General features: G+C 48.5%; 2 protein-coding genes across 6 annotated transcripts in view; both read left to right on the top strand.

Annotated features, from left to right (window-relative positions):
* The window catches only part of ALDH1A3 (aldehyde dehydrogenase 1 family member A3), a 38,471-nt gene extending 33,600 nt beyond the window's left edge, over positions 1 to 4,871 (top strand). Inside the window, exon 13 of the mRNA XM_043490269.1 lies at positions 2,976 to 4,871. Coding sequence (XP_043346204.1) covers positions 2,976 to 3,048 — 73 coding nt within the window. The 3' untranslated portion in view covers positions 3,049 to 4,871. The remainder of the gene's footprint in view (positions 1 to 2,975) is intronic.
* Positions 4,872 to 6,945: 2,074 nt separating this feature from the next.
* The window catches only part of LRRK1 (leucine rich repeat kinase 1), a 150,174-nt gene continuing 135,206 nt past the window's right edge, over positions 6,946 to 21,913 (top strand). Inside the window, exons 1-3 of one of the 5 annotated variants that reach the window (XM_043489446.1) lie at positions 7,380 to 7,836; positions 8,134 to 8,586; positions 13,104 to 13,363. In XM_043489446.1, the coding sequence (XP_043345381.1) occupies positions 13,264 to 13,363 (100 nt within the window). In that variant the 5' untranslated portion in view covers positions 7,380 to 7,836; positions 8,134 to 8,586; positions 13,104 to 13,263. Of the gene's footprint in view, positions 7,084 to 7,379; positions 7,837 to 8,133; positions 8,587 to 8,656; positions 8,881 to 13,103; positions 13,364 to 21,913 lie in introns of those variants that run through there. The other 4 variants (XM_043489447.1, XM_043489444.1, XM_043489449.1 and 1 more) reach the window with 4 other exon arrangements.

Genomic DNA, 21,913 nt, shown 5'->3' with positions numbered 1-21,913 from the left:
CAGTAAGGAAAAAAAAATCCACCCTGTAGAGACACGTGGAAAGTCAAGGCTTTCCTCCCTTGACCCTCAATCCCATTTGTTAGAAGTAACCCCTGTTCTGCCATCCAGTGGGTTCCTTTTGTCCACTGGCATATATTTACTGAGCACCTCTGATGCCCCGGGCACATGCTGGGCACTGAGCGCAGAGCAGTGAACTCTGTAATCAGCAGTACCAGCGCCCAGGTGTTCTGGTGAGGTCCAGTGGCAGAAAGACTAGGCTTACGGATGGCCTTGAGCCCCAAGGTGGTCACAACTGGCTGAGAAGCTGTTTAGGAAATGCCACAGTGGAGCAAATAAAAGTGACAAAAACTTGAGCAGGGCAGTGAGTGCAGGAATAAAAAGAATGAAGTGATTCATGCACTTCATTTTACAGGGGTGATTTCATATTGGACTTACTAGTTATGTGCTGGTTCAACATGACTTCATCACTTGGTTTGCTTTTCTTTATGAAGCTGACAAATCCACCACTTTGAATTTTTACACTGTAACACTATGTGCTCATATTTAAAGGTTTTGTACATTTTCTGTGCATACAATTGATGTAAACATGTATTTCTTTTCTGTTTTCAAATGACTTGAGAAGAAAATACTTGTGCTGTTAAGAATGGGCTTTAGATGTGCTATGTTTTTCATTGGTGGTCTCCTATGACTAACTTTGGTGCTGTTTCCAAGGAGCTTTGCTGCCTCAAACCTGCTGCTGTTCTTCCTTGTGCATCAGTCCTTATGCACTTGTGAGAAATTGTTTCCAGAATAAATTCCCCAAATCAGGTATCCAGCACATGAAGACTGGGCCCCTCACTCTTTTGGTTTGCATTTCTTTGATGGTAAGGGATTGAGCACCTTAATAACACCTATGGTAATCTTTATTATTTTTTTTTCTGCAAACTGTTTGTATCTTTTGTTGATTTTTCCATTTTTTAAAAATTGGTTTGTAAGAGTTCTTTGTGCTTTAAGGAAAACAGCACTCTGTTTCTGACAGTGTTGTAAATGTAATTTTTCTAGTTTGTAATTTGCCTTTGGACTTTTGATGGAGCTTTCTGCTCTGCAAAAGTTGGACTTAATTTTCTGTATATAGCTTCTATGTTTTTGTTGTGTTTAGAAAAGAATTACAAAATAATTCACCCATTATCACAGGTCCTTGAATTTGGTGTTAGGACACTACCATAAAATCTCAATGACACATTAGCAATAAAATAATAATATTACTTTCTACCATTTACTTTTTACCTAGCACATAGTAGGCAAACTTGTTCTATTTGAATCAATTCTAACTATAAGGAGGTGATGGTATTCCCATTTTACAGATGATAATATTGAGGCTCAGTGAAGGCAAAAAACTTGCCTAAACTGCACAGATCCAAGCTTGTAGTTATCCAACTTGAACTGCATCAGAATCCAATGACTTGTTAATCCTCTGGCTGTTAAAACACAGATTTCTGGGTCCCACTCCTAGGTTCAATAGATGTATTAATTTTCTATTGCTGCTACAATAAATAATCATGAAATTTTTGGCTTAAACAACATGAATTTATTATCTTATGGTCCTGAAGGCTGAAAATCTGACATGCTCTCCCTTAGCTAAAATCAAGATCTCTGCAGGGCTACATTCCTTTCTGGAGACTCAAGGGAAAGAATCTATTTCCTTGCCTTCTCCAGCTTCTAGGGCCTCCCTCCCATATTCCTTGGCTGGCAGCCCCTTCCTTCATTTCAAAGGCAGTGCTGTTGCATTTCTCTGAGCTGTTCTGTAGTTTCACCGTCCTCTGAATCTCTTCTGTCTCCCTTTTCCTCCTTCAGGGGTCCTTGTGATTACTCTGGGCCCACCCAGATAATTCAGGATACATTCCCTATTTTAAAGTCGGCTAATTTTAATTTTAATTCCGTCTGCAACCCTAATTCCCCTTCGTCATACGATATTTTCGAAGCTTCAGTGACTTGTGATAAGGACCTTGAGGCGGGCATTATTCTGCCTCCCACAGAAGATCTGGGGGTCCTGAACCGCTGCATTTCCAGCAAGTTCTGAGGTGAGGCTGATCTGCTGGTCAGGGAGCCACGCTTTGAAAAACATTGGTCTAAGGGATGAGATGGGATTCTGCCTCAAGTGTTTCTAGTGGCAGAGCCTCAGTAGCCCCCTCAACACCTACCTCTTTTCCTAAACAGGTACACTTTCTTATTTATATAATGGCAGAGAAAGGGTTGCAGAGACTTTTAAATCGATCCAAAGCCACCTCTCAGTTCTGGGCAGGGGCCCTAAGCATGATTCATGGTGCCTGAGTCGGGTCACTGGGCTCTGCAGGACTTAAGGAAGGGACACATATCAGAAACATGGACTCAGAGGCCGTGGACTTCCTCGTGTCCACTCCGCTAACGTCCGTGCCCCTGTCCGGGCCTCATTCTTCTCACAGCTGGTGCCCAGCTGTGCTCTTCAAAACCAGCTCCAGGTCCTTCCTTAGCCCTGCCTCTCACGGATGCTCTGGCCACAGCCCAGTCAATAGCTTCAGGCCTCTGCCTCTTCTTGTCTCTTCCAGTGGCTCCAGATTGCCCGCAGAAGTTATAAATCTGCAGAAGTTATCCATCTACTCCTCAGTTTGCCCATCCCTCACTGCACAGGCTCTCTCTGCTTGCCACCCCTCATCCAGGGAATTCACCACTTTGTTTTAAATACCCTTCATCCTTTGAAGGCAAATCCTTAGTCCTGAGTATTTCAAAAGCATCACACACATACACAACTTGATATTTAACCTTCAGTTACACATCCAGGTACTTAAATTTACTGATGGTCTTACAGCCCTTAGACTCTATTAAATCTTCATTGTTTGGCCTTTTGCACAGACTCCAGACTGCCCAACAGAGTACTCACCTTTGAAGCATTAGACCAAAGTTCACGCAGAGTGGCTAAGTGCCTCCCCATTTTATATCTCTCTTTTCTGTGATCACAGAGGTGAATATGCGCTGGCTGAATACACAGAAGTGAAAACTGTCACCATCAAACTTGATGACAAGGATCCCTGAAGGAGAAGCAGGTTCCTTCTTCAAACATCTGACAACTGAATGTGGCCGATGGAACTTACCGAAGAAAAACCTACATTCTGACCTTCCTGGGATACTTTCTTCTGGAGACTTTAAATCTACTGGATTTGAAAACGATTTTTGTTTTCCTCTCACATTCCTTCTTTATTGACAGAAATATTGTGTGTGAAATTGCAGTCCTGCCTGGGGTTGGGATTAAGGGCCATCTCTGTTTTCTGCTTTCTACCAGATCCCTGGGACAGTGAGGAGGTTCAGGGCACTGTCAACAGGAAGTGGTATTTGAAGTATCGAGCCGTCACTTTAAAATGCTTTGTTGACTCTAACTCCAGTAAGGATTTGGAAAAAAAATCCCCTGTATGTTCTGCAAACAGGACTCTACCTGCAGGTTCCTCATGATTACCTGCCCACAGAACAAGCCCCTCCAACTACTCACTAGCAAGGAATAGCACTAAGTTTAAAAAAAATTTTTTTTTAAAAAACAAGGTTGGGAGGATCTGATGTGGGGAACTTAGGGGAAGCAAGTACCATGGAAGGGTCCTGAAGGCCCTGGTGTGAGTGGTCTTCAAGGACTGCATCTTGACATTGACCATGGGACTCAGCTTAAAACCAATACAGCCTTTGGAATAGGACCAAATCAACAACCATAAGAGCTTATCTAACGCATGTCATGGTCTACCTTAATCAAGGCAGGAAATGTCGTGAGTGTCACCATCACTGCTAAAGACCCAGTGCTCTGACAGTACAGATTCTAGGATCATTAAGTCCCACATTTTACTAATTAAAGCCATAATTTGCTTTTCCCAGTTAGGCATTTCTCCACTTGCACTGATTTATGATAAACCTATGTAGTTTTCCTTTTCTTCAGATGGGTTATCAACATTTTAGATGAGTAAGACATACACAACTGAAAAGACTGCTGTTGTAATACAGCTCTGGTTTTTCAAAGTCCTGTTTTGATATTAATTAGTGATTAATTAACAAATAACATCTGAACTTCATGGAGGAACTGGGTCTGTTACTAGAGTGGCTTGAGCACTGCACTGACAGGTTGAAAAGTTTTCTTTTCCTCTTTGTGTATCCAAAGGATGTGCAATTCCAGGTTTCAGCTTGGAAAACTGAAAGTGTCCCACAGAGCTTTAAAAAAACAAAACCAAACTGCAATTGTGTTATTCAGATACTTTTACTATTACTAACTTGTACTTTTCTAATGGTGCTTATGTTTGAGAATTAAGTTATGTTCGAGAATTAAGTTGTGGGGGGGGGGAAGAATAATGAAATGGAGGTTTATGTCAAAATCAGTGTTATGTATAGAGAAAGTCTTATGTGAAGTGAGGTAATCATTCCTGTTGGAAATATGCAATATGCAATTCACCTTCTCTCAATCAATTAACAACACATCACTTAGAGTACCAGTAACTTGTTAAATCAGGATTTGACTTCATATGCTGAATTTTCAGGATTTTATCTCAAGTAACTAAAGACACTAACCTTGATAGTAATACATTAGAGGGTTCTTATTCTTTCCTTGTACAATAATGCCTTTAATATGATGCTACATTATTTATAATTGGTAGAGTTAATGTATCTTTTTATAGTTGTAAGTAAACAGAGGTGATGTATTTAACCTTCTGTAATATACTGTATTTAGAAATGGAAATCTATATAGTATTAGACTTTACTTCTTTTAAGGTTTACTCCTGTGGTATGGTTTAAAAAAATCTATTGGCCTGGGAATTCTGACCCTAATTGCAGATTGTGTCCAACAATGCAATAACTATAAAATAAAATCAGATATTTGAAAAAAACTATGGCTTTTCATTTAAACACCAGAAGACCCCTTTTAATTCTGTGACTGACCTTTCTTTTCCTTAGAACTTTGGTACAAAGTGACTTACAATAAAGTGGTTTCAGTCACTTAAGGGTAAAATTTCATTTGCTCAATCAGTCAAGTCCTGTGCTTAGCTTGAGTGTGTAACTCACTTTTATGGTCTTGGGGGTGGATGAGGCAGCAAGCTTGGCCTCAGAGGCTCTGCATCTTAGTTGGTGAAGTTAAAGCTGTCATTTGAGCTTACTGAGTCCATTTTTATCATAAAGTGATGAGGATGTGAGTGTGGAAAATGTGGGGAAGGTTGCTTGGGGGCTTAGGGAAACACTGTATCCTGCAACTGTGTACACAAGCATTCATTTTTGTCACTTTTCTCTATGAGGATCTCTGTGTTTCTGTTTAAATTACCCAGAGTTTCTAAGGCTTCAGACCAGTAAGCCTCAATCACTGAGTCGTACACTGACCCTGAGGTTAGATGAAGAATATTTCTGTATTTGGTTAGGTCCACCATGTTCAACCATGCCTCTCATTTTGAGTCCATTTCATTTTGGTCATGTAGAGGTGAAGTTCCACCCTTTCAGAGAAAACTTGAGGGAGACTTGGATAAGATCCATCTTAATTTATGCACTTGTGTATGCTTGAATGCAGTTAGAAACCTTCCATTTCCCAACTGAAATGTGAGCAGAAAATTCAAGGAAAACAGCATTTCCTTCGTTTGGCTTACCATGACAGGAACCATTTTGAGGACATACACTGGCTGTGGTGTGTGTGTGTGCATGTGTGTGTACAGTGCCTTTTCGGTTGGGGACAGTAAGTTGGCACATTCTCTAAAAGTGGGCCCTTTGAAACACCCGAGCTTCTCCCAATGGCAGACTGAGCCCTTTTAAAGTTCTTGCTCCTAGCCTGTCTTGAGCTTGAAGGTTGATAATAAGTGACATTTTTTAAGTGTCCCAGGAGAAATATCAGTGGAAACTGAATACCCAGCTGAAGGGAGGTGACTAGAAACTGAGGGTCTATTACACAGAGTAAAGTGAGTCAGAAAGAGAAAAACAAATATCATACATTAATGCATATATATGAAATCTAGAAGGATGGTCGGAAGGATGCTGGGGAAGGTTGAAGGCAGGAGGAGAAGGGGACGACAGAGGATGAGATGGTTGGATGGCATCACCAGCTTGATGGGCACGAGTTTGAGCAGACTCTGGAAGATGGTGAAGGACAGGAAAGCTTGCTGTGCTGCAGTCCATGGGCTCACAAAGAATCAGACATGACTGAACGACTGAACAACAACAAAAAGTATGGTGCTGATGAACCTGTTTGTAGGGCAGCAATGGAGACGCATAGAGAACAGACTTGTGGACACAGCTGGGAAAGGAGAGAATTTAGAGAGTAGCACTGAAACATATACTTTATTTATTTAAAATTTATTTATTTATTATATAAAAATTTATTTATTTAAAATGAATAGCCAGTGGGAATTTGCTATATGACGCAGGGAGCTCAGACCCTTTGGTCTGTGACAACCTAGAGGAGTGGGAATGGGTGGGAGGTCAGAGAGAGGTTCAAGAGGGAGGGGATGTGTGTATACAGCTGATTCATGTCGATGTGTCGCAGAAACCAACCCAATGTTGCAAAGCAATTATCCTCCAATTAAAAAAAAACTACCACACCTTCAGAAGGCAGAAAGGGTAGCTCAGGGAGGTAGCTTCCAATTGACCCCACCGTGAAAGTGAAAGTTGCTTGGTCCTGACCAACTCTTTGCAACCCCATGGACTATACAGTCCATGGAATTCCCCAGACCAGGATACTGGGGTGGATAGCCACTCCCTTCTCCAGGGGATCTTCCCCGCCCAGCAATGGCACCCAGGTCTCCCGCATTGCAAGCGGATTCTTTACTGTCTGAGTCACCAGGGAAACCCCTTCCTGCCTCCATTACCTACTTAGGATAAAACCTAGAAAGTGAAAGTGAAAGTCACTCAGTCTTGTCCAACTCCTTTTTCTCCAGGCCAGAACACTGGAGTGGGTAGCCGTTCCCTTCTCCAGGGGATCTTCCCCACCCAGGGATGGAACTCAGGAATTCTGCGCTGCAGGTGGATTCTTTACCAGCATTCCAACGTGAAACGTTGGTCAGTGGGGGTTAAGAAGGATAAAGAAATCTTAACTGACCTGTAACAATCGCCTCATGCAAACCTGTAAGTAACGCATGCCAAGGATACGGTTAAATGCTGGAATACAACCAGCTCGAAACAGGCCACCCATGTGACAAGCGCTTTCTACCTTGGACACATTTCTCAGCGGATGGCAAGCTCATTTAAAACGGGCTTGTCCTCACCCCCATGGGCCACGTCTGCCCCCTGGTCCGCTGGTCACCCGGCGCGCGCTTCCTCGCGGTCCCGCTAGATGGCAGGACCGGGCGCCTCGGGGTGGGGGTGCGCGCCGCGCCGCGATTGCCGGGCTCACTCGGCACCGTGGACGCCACGCCCTGCAAATTATTAGGGACTTTTCGGTAGCGACCATACTGTCGCCTTTTGCATACTGGAATTAGAACCGTGGTGGAGAAGGCAGGATTGCAGAACTGCACCCTCCCTTTTGGAGGGGCGTGTGGTCCGGGACAGCCGGCGGGGCAGCCTCTTGGGCGCAAAACTCAGCGGGTGCCCCGTGGTCCCCTCTTCGAACAGGGACCCAGGGAACGCGACCGTGGTGACCGTTCAGAGTGTCTGCGAGGTCGTGGAGGCGGGAGCGGGCTGCTGCTGGCCGGCTTTTGTGAAACAGCCAGTGAGGGTGCTGGCGATTTGTCTTTGCGCCTTGGGATAAACCCTGGGCATGTTCCCGTCATAGCCGTACACGGGAGGAGCCTGCCAGGGTGCAGAACCATCCGCTTTTTCCGAAGAAGTCTTCTTCCCGGGTGGGCACGTGGAGCCCAATCTAAAGCCTGCCGCCCGCATGTACGTACAGCATTATGATCTGTCTTTGGATAATGGCCTTAATTGTGGGTACATCTTTTTATTAGGTTGAAATATAAATTGCCTACACTCCAGCAGATTTATCTACCACCACCACCCCCAAAATAAACCCAGACAATTTAAAATGATTCACCAGTGATATCTTTGTATGTATCCGTAATTTAGTAAATGCATGTGGTGGAAGGAGTGAGGTTTGCAAACTATTAAAATTTTACATTACATACGTCTAGTCTTCTGTATAAAGAGTTGTACACTTTTGAGTATTTACTGCCTCCATAGACGAGTCCGGAGTTCACCAGCGGATCTCGCTGCTGAGCGGAACAGAGGGGCAGGGAAAGCTGGGCTGCGCCGAGAACCGACCAATCTTGCCGCTGCGACTGCCTGCCGGAGGGCAGGGGACCCAGACCTGGAGGAGACAGGCGCTGGGAGCGCCTGCGGGCCCCGTGGCCTCCGGGGTCTCGGTGAGGGAAGCCGGCGGGCGAGCGCAGGGTCTTCCCGCGCGCGCTGTGCGGAGGCCTCTCGGCGGCCGCCCCTCGCCCCGCGCGCCCCGCGCGCCGCCCGCCCCGCTCAGGATTGAGGAAGTGAGTCTGGCCCGGCCCGGCCTCCGGCGCGCGGCCGGAGCCTCGGCAGAGGAGGGCAGAGGGGTGGCCCGGCCCGGAGCGCCGCCGTCCGCCCGGCCCCGCGCAGCCCCGCGCCCCAGGCGCCCGCGGCCCTGCCCGCCGCCGCCGGCAGGTAAGCGCTGCCCCGCCGTGGCCGGCGCGGAGTCCCGGCCCCGCCGCCTAGGCCCCGCGCGGGAAGCGTCTCCCCTGCCCGCCCCGGCGCACGGCCCTGCGTCTCCCGCCGCGCCCTCGGGCTGGGGGGCTTGGGGGGAGGCGCCCGGGCGGGGCACCCGACCCTGCTGGCCGGCGCCTGGCCGGGGCAGCGGGCGAAAGCCAGGAAAGGAAGAGACGCCAAGGCGTCCGCACGATTCCTCCGCCCTTGGAGAAGCCCCTGCCTTCGAGCGGGAGCGGCTGCGCGTGTGCGCGGGTGAGTGTGAGTGCAGGGCGGCGCGGGGGCGCGGCGCAGGGCGCCCGGGAGCCGTCGCCTCCCCCCCCCCTCCCCCCCGCCCCGAGTCCGGGATGGAACCCGCCGTCTCCTGGCTGCCTCTGCGGGCGACCTTCCGCGGCCGGGCCTCGGAAGATGAGTGCGATCGCGGCGGGGGAAGGCCGGGGACCCCAGGGGGACGGTGACGACCGAGGCTCTGGGATCTCTGCGGTCCGCTCACCCTGCCAGTCCACCTTGTGAGGCCGGGGAGTTTTTCTTCCACAAGCATCGGAGATGTAAGGAAACAGGAGCGTGCAGTTACGTTTTCAGCGAGCTTTTCACCAAATGCACTCTTTAGAGTTTGCCACTCACTCCCATTGTGTCCAGATTCCGAGAGCGTTAAAGGGGCAACTAGAACACGCACGATTTTGAAAAATACTAACATTGAATTCCTTTTGTGGTCTGATTTAATTATCCTTGTTAATGTCCTAAAAGAATAAAACATTAAATTGAAAACGTAAAAACTTCACACCCAGTTTGTTCCTATAGGGGGTTTGTAGGCCTGCCAAACCTCTCCCTCCGCAGGCTTCCACACCTCAGGGAGTGGCCTCGGTAGACTCAGATCAAAACCTGAGACATAAAAACCTGGGAGCTGTCTTCCCTCCTGTGAACTCGTCCCTTGAGTTCAGTTGTTGTCAAGGACTGTTGAGTCGGCCTCTCAAACGTGGTGTTTAGGTCCAGCCCTTCTCCCTCGCCGCCACCCCGCCCTAGTCCAAGGTACTAGCATCTTTCCTACAATTGCGGCTCTCCCCCGCACCCCCCCCCCCCCCATTCTCCATTTGGGAGCCTAAGTAATTTATTGTTTAAAAAGGTAAATTAGAGAGTGTCAGTCCTCTACTAGGAATCCTCAATAGTTTCCTCTTGTGCTTGGCATGAAATCCCAAAGACCTCCTTGCCCTCACATCCCCCAGTTGATCTGGCCTCTGCCATCTCAGACCCCCTGGCTCACCCCCGCCACCCCCTCCAAACCCAGCCTCATTCTCCTACAACTGTGTGTGCTTCTTTTTAGTTACCACTGTCTGTGTTCCTACTTTATCTGTTTAATTACTCCTTTAATTCCTCCTGGAGGTCTCTTCTGTTGCTCCAGGTGTCAGAGACCCTACGTACCTTGCTCACTGCTTCGCCTTTACTCCCAGAGCTGTCCAGGAGGCACCAAATGCATACAAGCAGAAAGACTGAGTGGTGAATTGACAGCCTTAGCTTGTTTGTGGCTTAAGCTCTTGAAGGGGTTCTGTTCTCATCTGGGATTGAGCAGTACACGTTTCTCCAATTTGTACTTCTGTATTATTTTGATGTCCACAAATGCATTAAACACACTTCGTAGGCAAGCCAGTATTCGTCAAGGGATGCCAATAATGCCAAAAGGGTGTCTCAGAGATGGGCCAACCATCTCGACTAGGCTTTTGATTCAAAAAAGAACTGGATGATAACTATATTCCTAACATGCTTCACTTGCAAGTGTCTTCCTGCTCTTTGGCACTGCCAGTTCAAACTTCCTAAAACGACAAGTGAGCAGAGTCAGGATGTTCCTTCCGTGGCAGAAAGTTTATAGCAAGTACTTACTTAACAGTGTCTTTCTCACCAGTTGTAAGTTTCATTAACTCTTGAAGCTCACTCCCTATGAAAAGGACCCAATAAAAACATTTGTAGAAGGAATGTCAGGTTCCTTTTTTTCTTTTTCATCTTTGATGAGATTTTAAAAATTATTAAAATAATTATTATTGCAGGACACTTCTTGAAGCCCTCTTTAGGATATGTATACTATAATGAAAAGAAAACGTGTAACTTGAAACCATTATTTGTTTCATTGATCTGAACCCAAAAGAAGCAGGAAGAAGCTAAGATCAGTTAGAGGGCCAATACAGGGCAAGACATGAGTTACTTCATTTTAAAACTACTACCCTAAAGTCTAAACCAAAAAGCAAGTTACAATTGAAAAATTGCTCCAGTCGCAAAATCCTCCATGGGTAAAATGATTTTCAAAAGGAAACTGAAAATAAAAAGGGGAACAAAATGGCTGGGTGAGGATTAGCCTAAAATATTCATAAGACATCTTTAACTTAAAAACATTATATGGTAAGATACTTCTGATTCAGAAGAAACATCTAGCTTCTGCATTTTTGAGTTGTTGTTGGGTATAGTTGGTAGCTGATTTTGAGAGGCGCCTGAAAGCAGATAACAGCTGGGCACTTTGGTTTCTGACATTGCTGTGTGATTTGAAGCTTCTATTTTAGAACAGAGATTCTGGTTTGCTGCTTCCCTCTCTCCCCTCTCAAGTTGATTTTCCTGATCAGGTTTTGCAATTTATAAAGCTTTGATTGTCTCCTAAATTGTGTTCCTTCTTTCCATTTTGGACTTTTCAGGCTCCCAGACTTCAAACATAGATTTTCCCCAGGCATGGTTTCTCTGAACCTTTTGCTGTTTAGCTCAAGGAGATGCAGGATCACAGAGGCCCCAGGGCAAGGCCTCTGGTCGGGGCTTTCCCAGCCCCACCCCTCCCTGCTTGTAAGAATACAGATCACCTGGGCCAGGGGCCTGATTTTTTTAGGCCATAAGATGAGAGGGCTCCGGCGCTCTCACAAGCCTTGTTCACAGCTTATTCAGTGCCTACCTTCTAGAACCTGTTTACTGGGGAGACAGTGGGTCAGCCTTCCAGCATTGATTTTCTGAGCTTTTTTTTTTTAATTTTCGGCCACGTAGCATGTGGGGTCTAAGTTCCCCAACCAGGGGTTGAACCCATGCCCCCTGCATTGGAAGCATGGAGTCTTAACCGCTGGACTGCCAGAGAAGTCTCCTTCTGAGCTTGTTAATCAGAGAGTAGGTAGGAGACCCTGCTGGCTTCCCAGTTCTCCCATTATCATTATTATTATTATTATTATTATTAGATCTCAATTATATTTTCACTAAACCAGCTTCTTCCCAACTTATCTCCCATTATTATTGTTGCAAGGAAGAACCATCTCCAGTCCTGTGGAAAGTGACTTCAGAAACTTGATCTTGGTAGAAATCTCACAGCAGCGCTCTGGAGGGTTGCCTGGGGAGGAGGGTGCATGTCTGTTTTTAATAGATGATATCGTCTTAGGCATCACATATATTACCTTGTTTATTTTTTTTTTCTGGTGGGGGTGCTTTACCATCACCCTCCATTTCAGAGTTGTCTGTCTCAGAGAACAGCTGCTAATGACACCATACTTCTTATGTCTGTACTATAGACTTCATGGGAATGCTGAGCGGGACACACGCGTTTCATATGGTCATCCCTTCCCACCGCACGGCTCACCTGCAGAGCCGGGCCTGGGTCTTGCCCTCCAGGTGCTTCTGGTCATTTAATCAGCAGGCTGGGCCCTTGTGTCAGGGACCCCAAGCTCAGTGGGAGCCCCACGTGTGATAGCAGTGTCTTGCCTCATCACAGACTGCCTAGTCTTAGGAGATGTGTCTTAATCCAACTCAGAATTTCTCTGGGTAGTTCTCAGCTGTGGCTGGCTGCCCTGTGTGCTGCAGGATGTTCAGCAGTGTCCCTGTGGGCTACCACCCGCTAAATGCCTCTGGACATTGCCAGATACCCCCAGGGGTGGAGGGGACAGGCGAAACATGGGGGCTCCTTTCTGCCACCCCCAGGACTCACTCTCACTTGGCTTCATAGCCAGCGCCTTCCAGACCCTTCTCTTTGGGACTGTTGCCTGCTTACCGCTTTGTCATTATGTGCCCAGCTCCAGGCTTCTGGAAGGGTCTGTCCTGGGCAAAGGGAAGCCTTGCTCTGTTTACATGCGTCTGCCCCACCCCAACTGGAGTGTGAAAACCCCGAGGGCAGGAACCTCATTTCACTGTCTCAGTGTCCCCTTGCTGGTGACAGTGAGTGCGTGTTGATGTAACAGTGATTGAGCGCTTTACAGTAGGTGTTCTGTGGTTGTCTGGGTTTTCTGAACTCTTCTCAGGCGGACAGAAGCCCAGCTGCCAGGTGTGGTGGGGGTGCTCTGTCTCTTCACTGCCTACATCTGACCCTCTGTGGCTCAATAGATAGAATGTGAAGAGAAATGTTGCAAAAATGGGGGAGGGAGATGACCAGTGCATATTTCCATGGCCTTGTAAATATGTTTGTGCAAGGGTGCGGGAAGGGACTTGATAGTTAAGAAAAGCCTTCTGACTTGATGTTTTTTCACCACCAGGAGAAGACAGTTTTCTGCTCAGCCATGATGGTGGATCTGTGATATGCTCCACCCCGGACTCTAAGCCATGACCTAGTCCATTTCTCGGGCAGCAGCAGCAGAAGCAGCAGCTCTGACCACGGCAGGAATTGACTTGGGAGAGCAGCTACCCTGAGGGTTGATGGCTGGAATGTCTCGGCTACCGCCCAGCATGTACTGGTGTGTGGGGCCAGCAGGGTCAGCTGTGTGTCCAGGACGCGCCATGGAGACCCAGGACAACGGTATGGGCAGGCTGGTTGTGTCCGCTTTGCATGCTTTGTGCACAAGCCAGGGGTTCTCAACCAAAAGACATAAAGTGCCAGTTATTTGATGAGTTGTGCAGTTTTTCATTATAAAACATATTGTGGGAGTCTCACTTAAATTCTAAACATTGAAGAAGTCATAGGACAAAATTTATGTGGACTTAAAATGTATGTGGATCTTAAGAATCAAGGCATCATTTCATGCTGGTTAAAAGGATTTTTTAAAATGGGGATTTGGTTTTGTGTTCTCAGTGTAAAACTACTACATGTTTATTACACAAGAATTGAAAAAAGAAAAAAGAAGAAAAACATGCAAAATGATTGACCTAATTCTTACTCTCCTGGTGGATGTCTTGGGGCATTTGGGTTTCTTCTAGTTGCTGACTCAGACCTAAATCATTCCATGTCCACCTTTTTATACATGGTTTTGAGATTATTTCTTTAAGATTGATCTACAGAAGCAGGGCAATTAGATTTGAAGATTTTTAAGCCTCTTTACGTATTGCTGGGTTGTCCACCAGAGATGCATTACTTTTATCCTCAATAGTATATTATTGATATTGTTAAGAGTAAATATTTGTTAAACCCTAAGTACATACCAGGCACTGGTTTCAGTGCCTTAGGAATAACCTTGTTTAATCCTCACAGCAACTTATAAATGGTACTTTTATCCCCATTTTATACCTGAGGAACATGAGAGTAAGAGAGATGTAGAAACTTGGTCAGTGTCAATAACTTGGAATGGGCAGAACTTCCATTTGAACCTTTCTTAACCCTTAATCCTCAAAGCGTAGGCCATCCTGTGGGCTTTGAGAAGAACTGTCTGTTTGCACCTCCGTCAAGTTAGTGATTCAATGTAGTACCTGACTCCGCAGACATTATGTTCAGTTACTGGAGTAATTTTTCTCCATCCAGGTTTCTTTTCACATAAATTAGATTACGAAATGAGAAAAGAATTTGCTTCTTGACATTGTCCAGCACTAAATGTTCCCAGAGTGTTTGACTAGCATCTTTGAAAAGTTTTGTGTGTGCGCGCGTGTGTATTTTTCAGATGTTTGACTTTTTTCAGCTGCTTGTTAGGAAGGCCCTGCCTTATTAGCGTGAGGTCAAGGTCCCCTGTCTGTGGCATGCTAGTCCTGATTTGGGTAGAGCTTCTCTCCAGGCTCCCTCAGTGGTCCCTCAGTGTCCCATCTTCTCCCCTCAGCGATCCTGAGGAATGGGGCTGGGGCAGGGACAGTGGGTCCCTCTGTGGCTCGTTGGGTGGGCAACTGTGTCATCTGAGAAAGCCCCAGGAGGGACTCTGCCCCGTCCTCATCCCGGGCACAAGTTGGTGGTCTGAGCGAGTGTGTCTCTACCCTGGCCCCAGAAACGCTGGGCAGAGCCTGGAACTGTCGATGCCTGGCCCCCTGGAACAGCGTTCTGTGGGGAAGAACAGGCGTGGGAGTTTTGAAAAGTTCTTGTCTCCCCACCACCACTATCCTGACGTGCAACTGGGGGTGAGAAGCACCTGGTCTGGGTGATTTGGACCAGTGCGTTAGTGCAGCATTTCTCACAGTACGGTGTATACTCCAGTCCCCTGAGGATCTTGGTGAGCTGTAGATTCTCATCCCTTGGGTGTGGGACACCCCCGTCTCTAACAGGCATCTCTAACAGGCTCCCAGGCCATGCCAACGGTCCACCAACAAAGTGGCAAAGCTGAGACCTTGGCTTTTCCAAGGCACCCAGGGATCTAATTGACTCACAGAGGTCCTGGGGACCTGGGACAGACTGGAACCAGCCTTGCCTTGGGGCCTGAGGTGGGTGATGTCCAGAAAGTGTTCGTGCACACCAAGAGGCCAAAGGTTGATACTCCCAGCCCATGTTTCTCTCCCTTGAGGTCTGGGTCTGAACTGTGTGCCGCTGCTACAGCTGGTCCCCACTCCCTGACTGCTGTGGCCCCCACTCCCTGACTGCCATGGCCCCCCTCCCTGACCACCGTGGTCCCCCTCCCCAACTGCCATGGACACCCCTCCCCGACCGCCGTGGTCCCGCCTCCCCGTTCGCCGTGGGCCCTCTCCCCGACTGCCGTGGGTCCCCCGTCCCCGACTGCCGTGGACCCCTCTTCCCGACCGCCTTGGTCCCCTCTCCTCAACCGACGTGGTCCTCCATCCCTGACCGCTGTGGTCCCTGGGCAGCACGGAGCAGGCTCAGAAAGTCTTCTCTTCTCAGGGCCTGGTTTCCCAGTGGAATCTCGGGGATCCATGCCGCCGCAGTCCGGATGGGGCTCAGGATATGCGCAAGGCTTGACCAACCTGTTGGGAATTGTGCAGCCTGTCGTGGTGCTGTTCTGAACCCTGGTTCTGAGGTGTGTGTTTATGCAGCGAACAAAACATGTAAGCCATAGAGTTGAAGAAGAGGGCAAAGTGACCTGAAATACACTGGAAAATTCTGTCCTACAGCTCAGCATTGTGGAAATTATGAAGAAAGAACAAATGCGCGCCCATTCTGTAAGAGTCAAAAGGTCCTATAGTGACAGGCAACTGAGGAGCCCTGTGGAGACCCTGCCCCAGGACCCCTGGGGAGGAAGTGTGCCCCCTCCCACTGGCAAGGGGCTGCTTAAGGGACTTGGCAGTCAGGCATCCGGCCCCTCTTGGCCTCCTCTCCTACCATTCAGCTAGCCTGAGGGCGGTGCCTGAGGGCAGAGACTGAGGGCTGTGCCTGAGGGCAGAGACTGAGGGCTGTGACTGAGGACAGTGACTGAGGACAGTGACTGAGGGCCATGACTGAGGACAGTGACTGAGGACACTGACTGAGGGCTGTGACTGAGGAGAGTGACTGAGGGCCATGACTGAGGACCGTGACTGAGGACACTGACTGAGGGCCGTGACTGAGGACAGTGACTGAGGAGAGTGACTGAGGGCCATGACTGAGGACAGTGACTGAGGACACTGACTGAGGGCCGTGACTGAGGAGAGTGACTGAGGAGAGTGACTGAGGGCCGTGACTGAGGACAGTGACTGAGGAGAGTGACTGAGGGCCGTGACTGAGGGCCATGACTGAGGACAGTGACTGAGGAGAGTGACTGAGGGCCGTGACTGAGGACAGTGACTGAGGAGAGTGACTGAGGGCCGTGACTGAGGGCCATGACTGAGGACAGTGACTGAGGACACTGACTGAGGGCTGTGACTGAGGAGAGTGACTGAGGGCCATGACTGAGGACAGTGACTGAGGGCACTGACTGAGGGCCGTGACTGAGGACAGTGACTGAGGAGAGTGACTGAGGGCCATGACTGAGGGCAGTGACTGAGGAGAGTGACTGAGGGCCGTGACTGAGGGCCATGACTGAGGACAGTGACTGAGGAGAGTGACTGAGGGCCGTGACTGAGGACAGTGACTGAGGAGAGTGACTGAGGGCCGTGACTGAGGGCCATGACTGAGGACAGTGACTGAGGACACTGACTGAGGGCTGTGACTGAGGAGAGTGACTGAGGGCCATGACTGAGGACAGTGACTGAGGGCACTGACTGAGGGCCGTGACTGAGGACAGTGACTGAGGAGAGTGACTGAGGGCCATGACTGAGGGCAGTGACTGAGGGCCGTGACTGAGGACAGTGACTGAGGAGAGTGACTGAGGAGAGTGACTGAGGGCAGTGACTGAGGAGAGTGACAGGGCCATGACTGAGGGCATTGCCTGAGGGCAGTGGAGAACACTCTCTGCTTTCTTGCTGGGTCTGGAGGAGGACAGTGTAACCATGGGACCTGCCTGGAGACTGGGAATGCAGAGTCCATTACCTCGGACTCTGGACAAGAAGCCACTCCTAACTCCATGAGTGCTGGAGTGATGCACACCCCCGTCCCTCTGTTGTTTAGAGTCCCACAGGTTTTATGTCTGTGTTTCCTCTTATTGTGTGAGAGGGGTGGTGAGTCATTCCTGGGACTCACACAGTGTGAGGAGGGCTCAAGAGCCTGCCTGTGGGCCTCATTAGGCCTGCTTTCAGTTTTTAGTTTTGGCTTACCTCAGCTGAGTGGCTCAAGCTCTCTGATCCCGGATCCAGACAGATATAGAATCTCAGTAGGATATACCCATCAGCATTTATTCCTGGCCCCCTAACCCATGTGAGTCCAGGGGCTCTGCTGTGTCCTGTAGTCTACAGCTCTGCTCCGCATGGCTCATCTCCTCGGAACCCAACAGGCTGGCATGGTGCCTTCTTCCCTGCTGCTTGCAGAGGTGCAAGCAGGGAAAGTAGAAGCAAGCTGTGTCTCTTAAGGCTGCGGCTCAGACTGACACGTTGTTGCCGCCATGCTCCACCCTTGGCCGAAACAAGGCACATAGAGGAGCCCCAGTGAAGCGCTGCCTCCATGAGGAGGCCGCTGCCAGGCTGTGGATGCAGGCAGAGGGTAAGAATTGGTGTCCGTCATTCCATCTACCACAATAGGGGGTGGTGGGCTCAATTCTTTAAAAAATATATCTTATTCTTTTGTTTATATTTATTTAAGCAGCCTGCAGGGCTTCCCTTGTGGTTCAGCTGGTAAAGAATCTGCCTGCAATGTGGGAGACCTGGGTCCAATCCCAGGTTCAATTCTGAACCTGGATTCAGAAGATCCCTTGGAGAAGGGAAAGGCTGCCCACTCCAGTATTCTGGCCTGGAGAATTCCATAGTCTACAATTCATGGGGTCACAAAGCGTCGGACACGACTGAGCGACTTTCACAAGCAGCCAGCAGAGCCGTTTTCTCCTATAAACCTTGATGGGAAGCCCTAGCCCGCCGAACAGCTAGCAATGGGGTTGCTTCAATGGGCAGTCATGGAGGGGTGGGAGTGGTGAATCTCACCAATGAAATGATCTTCACCTTGAACCCAGAGCTCTGGGGGCCCTATTTTAAAACACTGCCTGTTGGATTTCATTTTTGCAAAGCAGAAATATGTGCACCAAGACCACAGCCTGGGAGCAGGTGACACTCATACAGTCCTCGGGAATTATAGCTTTTGCTTATCTGTAGATCTTATGTTTTCTACAATGAGCATGTGTTCTTTTGTTACTTGTTTTGCATTACTTTTGCAGTTAGGAGAATAATATTGCAATTTACTTAAAAAATTGGTGTCTGTTTAAATACAGAAATTTTGTTATTAGGATCCATACCTCCTCCGTCACTGGGCACTGACTTCCAAAGTTAAATTTGCTTTAACTGGCCTCTCTCTCATTCACTTCTTTCTGAATTAAATGGGACAGTACTTGGCTTCAGGAATCTGCAACTGTGCCTCTCACAGGGCTTACCCTCTTAGTTCTGTCCCTATTGGATGAGTTTTCTGCCTCGCCTTCTCCCCAGGGCAGTCCTGCGTCCCCAGTCCACTAACTTCACCACAGGAAAGATCCTTGCAGACTTAATTCTCAGCATTGCCTGAGGAACACTGTCAGAAAGAGGAGCAGTGATACTCAAGTTACTCTCAATGTCAGAATAAAATCACCCTTTAAAAATCCTTGGAAGGTAGCATGCTTTGGAAATAATCTTACCATTGTACCTCCAAGTAGAGTTAGGAAAAGATCCAAACTTTAATAAAAATTAGTAAAAAAAAAAACTAACTTTTTTACTTTTGGGTGTTGGTAGTGATCTTTTGTGTGTGTGTACCGGGTGTGTTTGTTAGTGCTTCTGCTTGTTTTGACTTGTGCAGTCCACCTTGTGCTTTTTCAGAATGGTTAACACTTGCAGCGCCCATGAACGTGCATGTGGTGCCAGGCGGGCTATCGGTGCCTGTCCTGGGTTTGTGCAGCACAGTTGTGCCCCAGAAAGGCTCGTCACAACCATATTTGCACCGTCAGCATTCCCCTGGCCTTGGTTGCAGAAGGAACACTTGGAAAGTGTGGATGGGTCCCGAGTACATGAGCTGAGAGAGCGAGGGTCAGTGAGATTCCCGGCCAGGACTGCGGGTGGAGCCAGTTTGACAAACAGGTCATTAGACATTCTTCTACATCTGCTTCACACTAGTCAAAGTGGAAAAACCTGTCCTGTCAGCTGAGGTTAAGGCTCCCGGGAAGCAGAGAAGTGAGGAAACTTCCAGATAATTCTGGCCAAGAATGCTTGGTAAGACTCCAGGACCACGAGGCTGGGGGGCACTTGGACAGATGTCACCCAAGGGGGTTTCACCCTTCTCCTCTCTGTGAGCTGCCCTGAGCTCTGCTACCTGCTGCTGAGCACTGTCCTCCACTAGGCCCAGCATGGATGGAAGAAGAAGGAACATTCCAGAGGGCCCTTGAGTCCCAGATTTTGACATAGCTGCTTCCAATGTTCTTTTCTTCTTCCTTTGAGTTTTTCAAATCTATGTTGAAAATAACTTCTTAATGGAAGAGCCAAGTAGATTTGTCTGCCTTCCAGAAATAGAAATAGCCTAAATAGGAAGTGCCTTTTGTGTGGCCACATGCTTCCTCAGTGAGCCTCGGGAGGAAATCCTCCAAGGGGCAGATCCCTGGTTTTGGTGCCTTTCTGAGCATAACTGCCCACGCATGCCTTGGAGCTCTTCCTGGACCCGGTGTCCTGTTCACGCCTGCTGGGAGGACAGGGCCTTGCCAGGAAGGGGTCTGGCTGCAGGAACAGCCCTGGGCCACCAGGGAGTGGGCAGTGTTGTCAAGGGTCCCTCACTGGGAGGTGAAGGGGAAGGAGGCTGAGTGGCGGCCCAGGTCTTGGGAGAAGTGACAGTGGCGTCCATCTGTGTGGGAACGGTTAACACAGCTGTGCTTCCTGCTGGTGAAGACCTGCCCGTGACAGAAGCTCTGGGTCTGATGGGGCTTTTACTATTAACCTGGATCTGAGGCTCAAATCCTCTGATTATTTGTTCAGACTATGCTTGCTTGCTTCTAGCTTCGGGGAGCTGACTCTCAGATATTCGTGTGGGCTGCTTTGGTGGGATATCAGTGCTGCTGAGGCCAGTCCTGTCTCTGCTGCCTCGGGCTCCACTGCCTAGGCTGACTGGCATCCCTTAATCCCTTCCTTGAAATAACTAAGTATCTCGCCCTTGGACTCCATTTTAATCTGTGCAAACCATCCCACTACCTTCAAGAGAGGTAGCCCACGACACATTTCCCTCGGGTATCACCAAACAGAACTCCTTAGTCTGTGGACTAACCATTAGGCCATGGCTGCCTGGGCCCAAGGAGAGAACGGCCTCCCACCCTCACACACCCTGCTGCTGTGGGTTTGTCGCAGAAACCACACTTGAGAAACCAAGCACCACACTTGGAGAGTTGGAGAACTCGGGTTTATTACGCCGGCCGGCCCAGAGCAGTTAACACTCCAAGCTCTGAGCCCCGAGCAAAGGGGTTACAGAGTTTTTATGGACAGACTGTAGTGGGCAACACTAGCTCTTAATAGGCTGGTTTAAACTAAGGGGTTTCACATGTGTGGGAACAGCAGTCAAGATGGGGAGGGTGGTGCCTGTCCTTTAGATGGACAGGCATGATTAAGCAGGTTTGCAGGGGCTGGGCAATTGCAAAGAGCAGGACAAGGGTGAGTGAGATAAACTCCAGTTCCTGGTATTGTAAGCCCCGTTTTCTGAGATTACATGACCTATGTGGTTTAGACTTTGCAAGGGGCAAGCTGAGTTACAGAGGCAGAAGGAGAAGGTTATGTAAAATTTTAACTTTTCCTCTTCAGGTTGGCTCTCTGGGGCATCCTGTCCCCCCACCCCATTCTCAGCGGGCAGAGCCTGAAGCTTACCCAGAGCATCTTCCCTGTCTCTTCAGTTTTAATTTGTGCTTTAACTTCTTTGTGTCTTGGTACTGCACCCTCTGCTTGGTCTTCCACATTGCTGGTTTCTCCTCTGGCTCTGTTCATTATGCTCTGCAGCAAACCTATTGTGTTTTATAGATCACCCCTTTCATTTTAATTTCCCAGCTTTTCAGCCAGTTCTTTGATATGGATGCTACGTCCCCCTGTATCTCTCTAAGATGTCAGTCATATTTATTTTGAGGGCTTGTTCTTGCTATATAATGCTGTTTCTAGGTGGAAATGGGCCCCCCAGCTAGAGCTCAAGATCCTGCTTAGGGGAGCTCAGGCACTGATTCCCAGATGAGAGGAGTAGTTGCCCATAGCAAGTTTAATCATCAGCCAGTCCAAAGTTTGCCCACACTCCCTTATCTTGGTGACTGGGTTATTTGTGTAGGTTTTCCCACTGAGCAGTAATAGAAGGGGAAAGCAAGAGGTGCAGGTTTTCGGGTCTGGCAAGACCCTGCCTTGCCCAAGCATTGTCACTGTCAACTGCTCACTTCCCCTTGGAGACTCTTAAGGCCCAAGGGAGAGCTGCATTGGAATATGCCTCATCCTCTCCTGCCCTGGGGTGGTCAACATGCTCACAGGGGCATTGGGTCCTTGGCTCAATAGCAAAGAACTTAATTTAGCTTTGCGTGTAGGGGGATGGGGGTGGGGAGGGGTTTCTTCTCACCTATCTGCACCTGCCTTGCTTGGAGGCGCGGTTATCAGAGTTGGGTGCTTCTCCTTTATGATGTTAATCTTCCTCAAAAGTTTGTGGGTATGTGGTTGGATGTTGATCTTTGTGTCT

Source organism: Cervus canadensis, chromosome 17 (assembly GCF_019320065.1).
Source record: "Cervus canadensis isolate Bull #8, Minnesota chromosome 17, ASM1932006v1, whole genome shotgun sequence".
In the NCBI taxonomy this organism is placed as follows: domain Eukaryota; kingdom Metazoa; phylum Chordata; class Mammalia; order Artiodactyla; family Cervidae; genus Cervus; species Cervus canadensis.
Note: the sequence above shows the minus strand (reverse complement) of the source record. Positions and strands in the feature narration are given on the sequence as shown.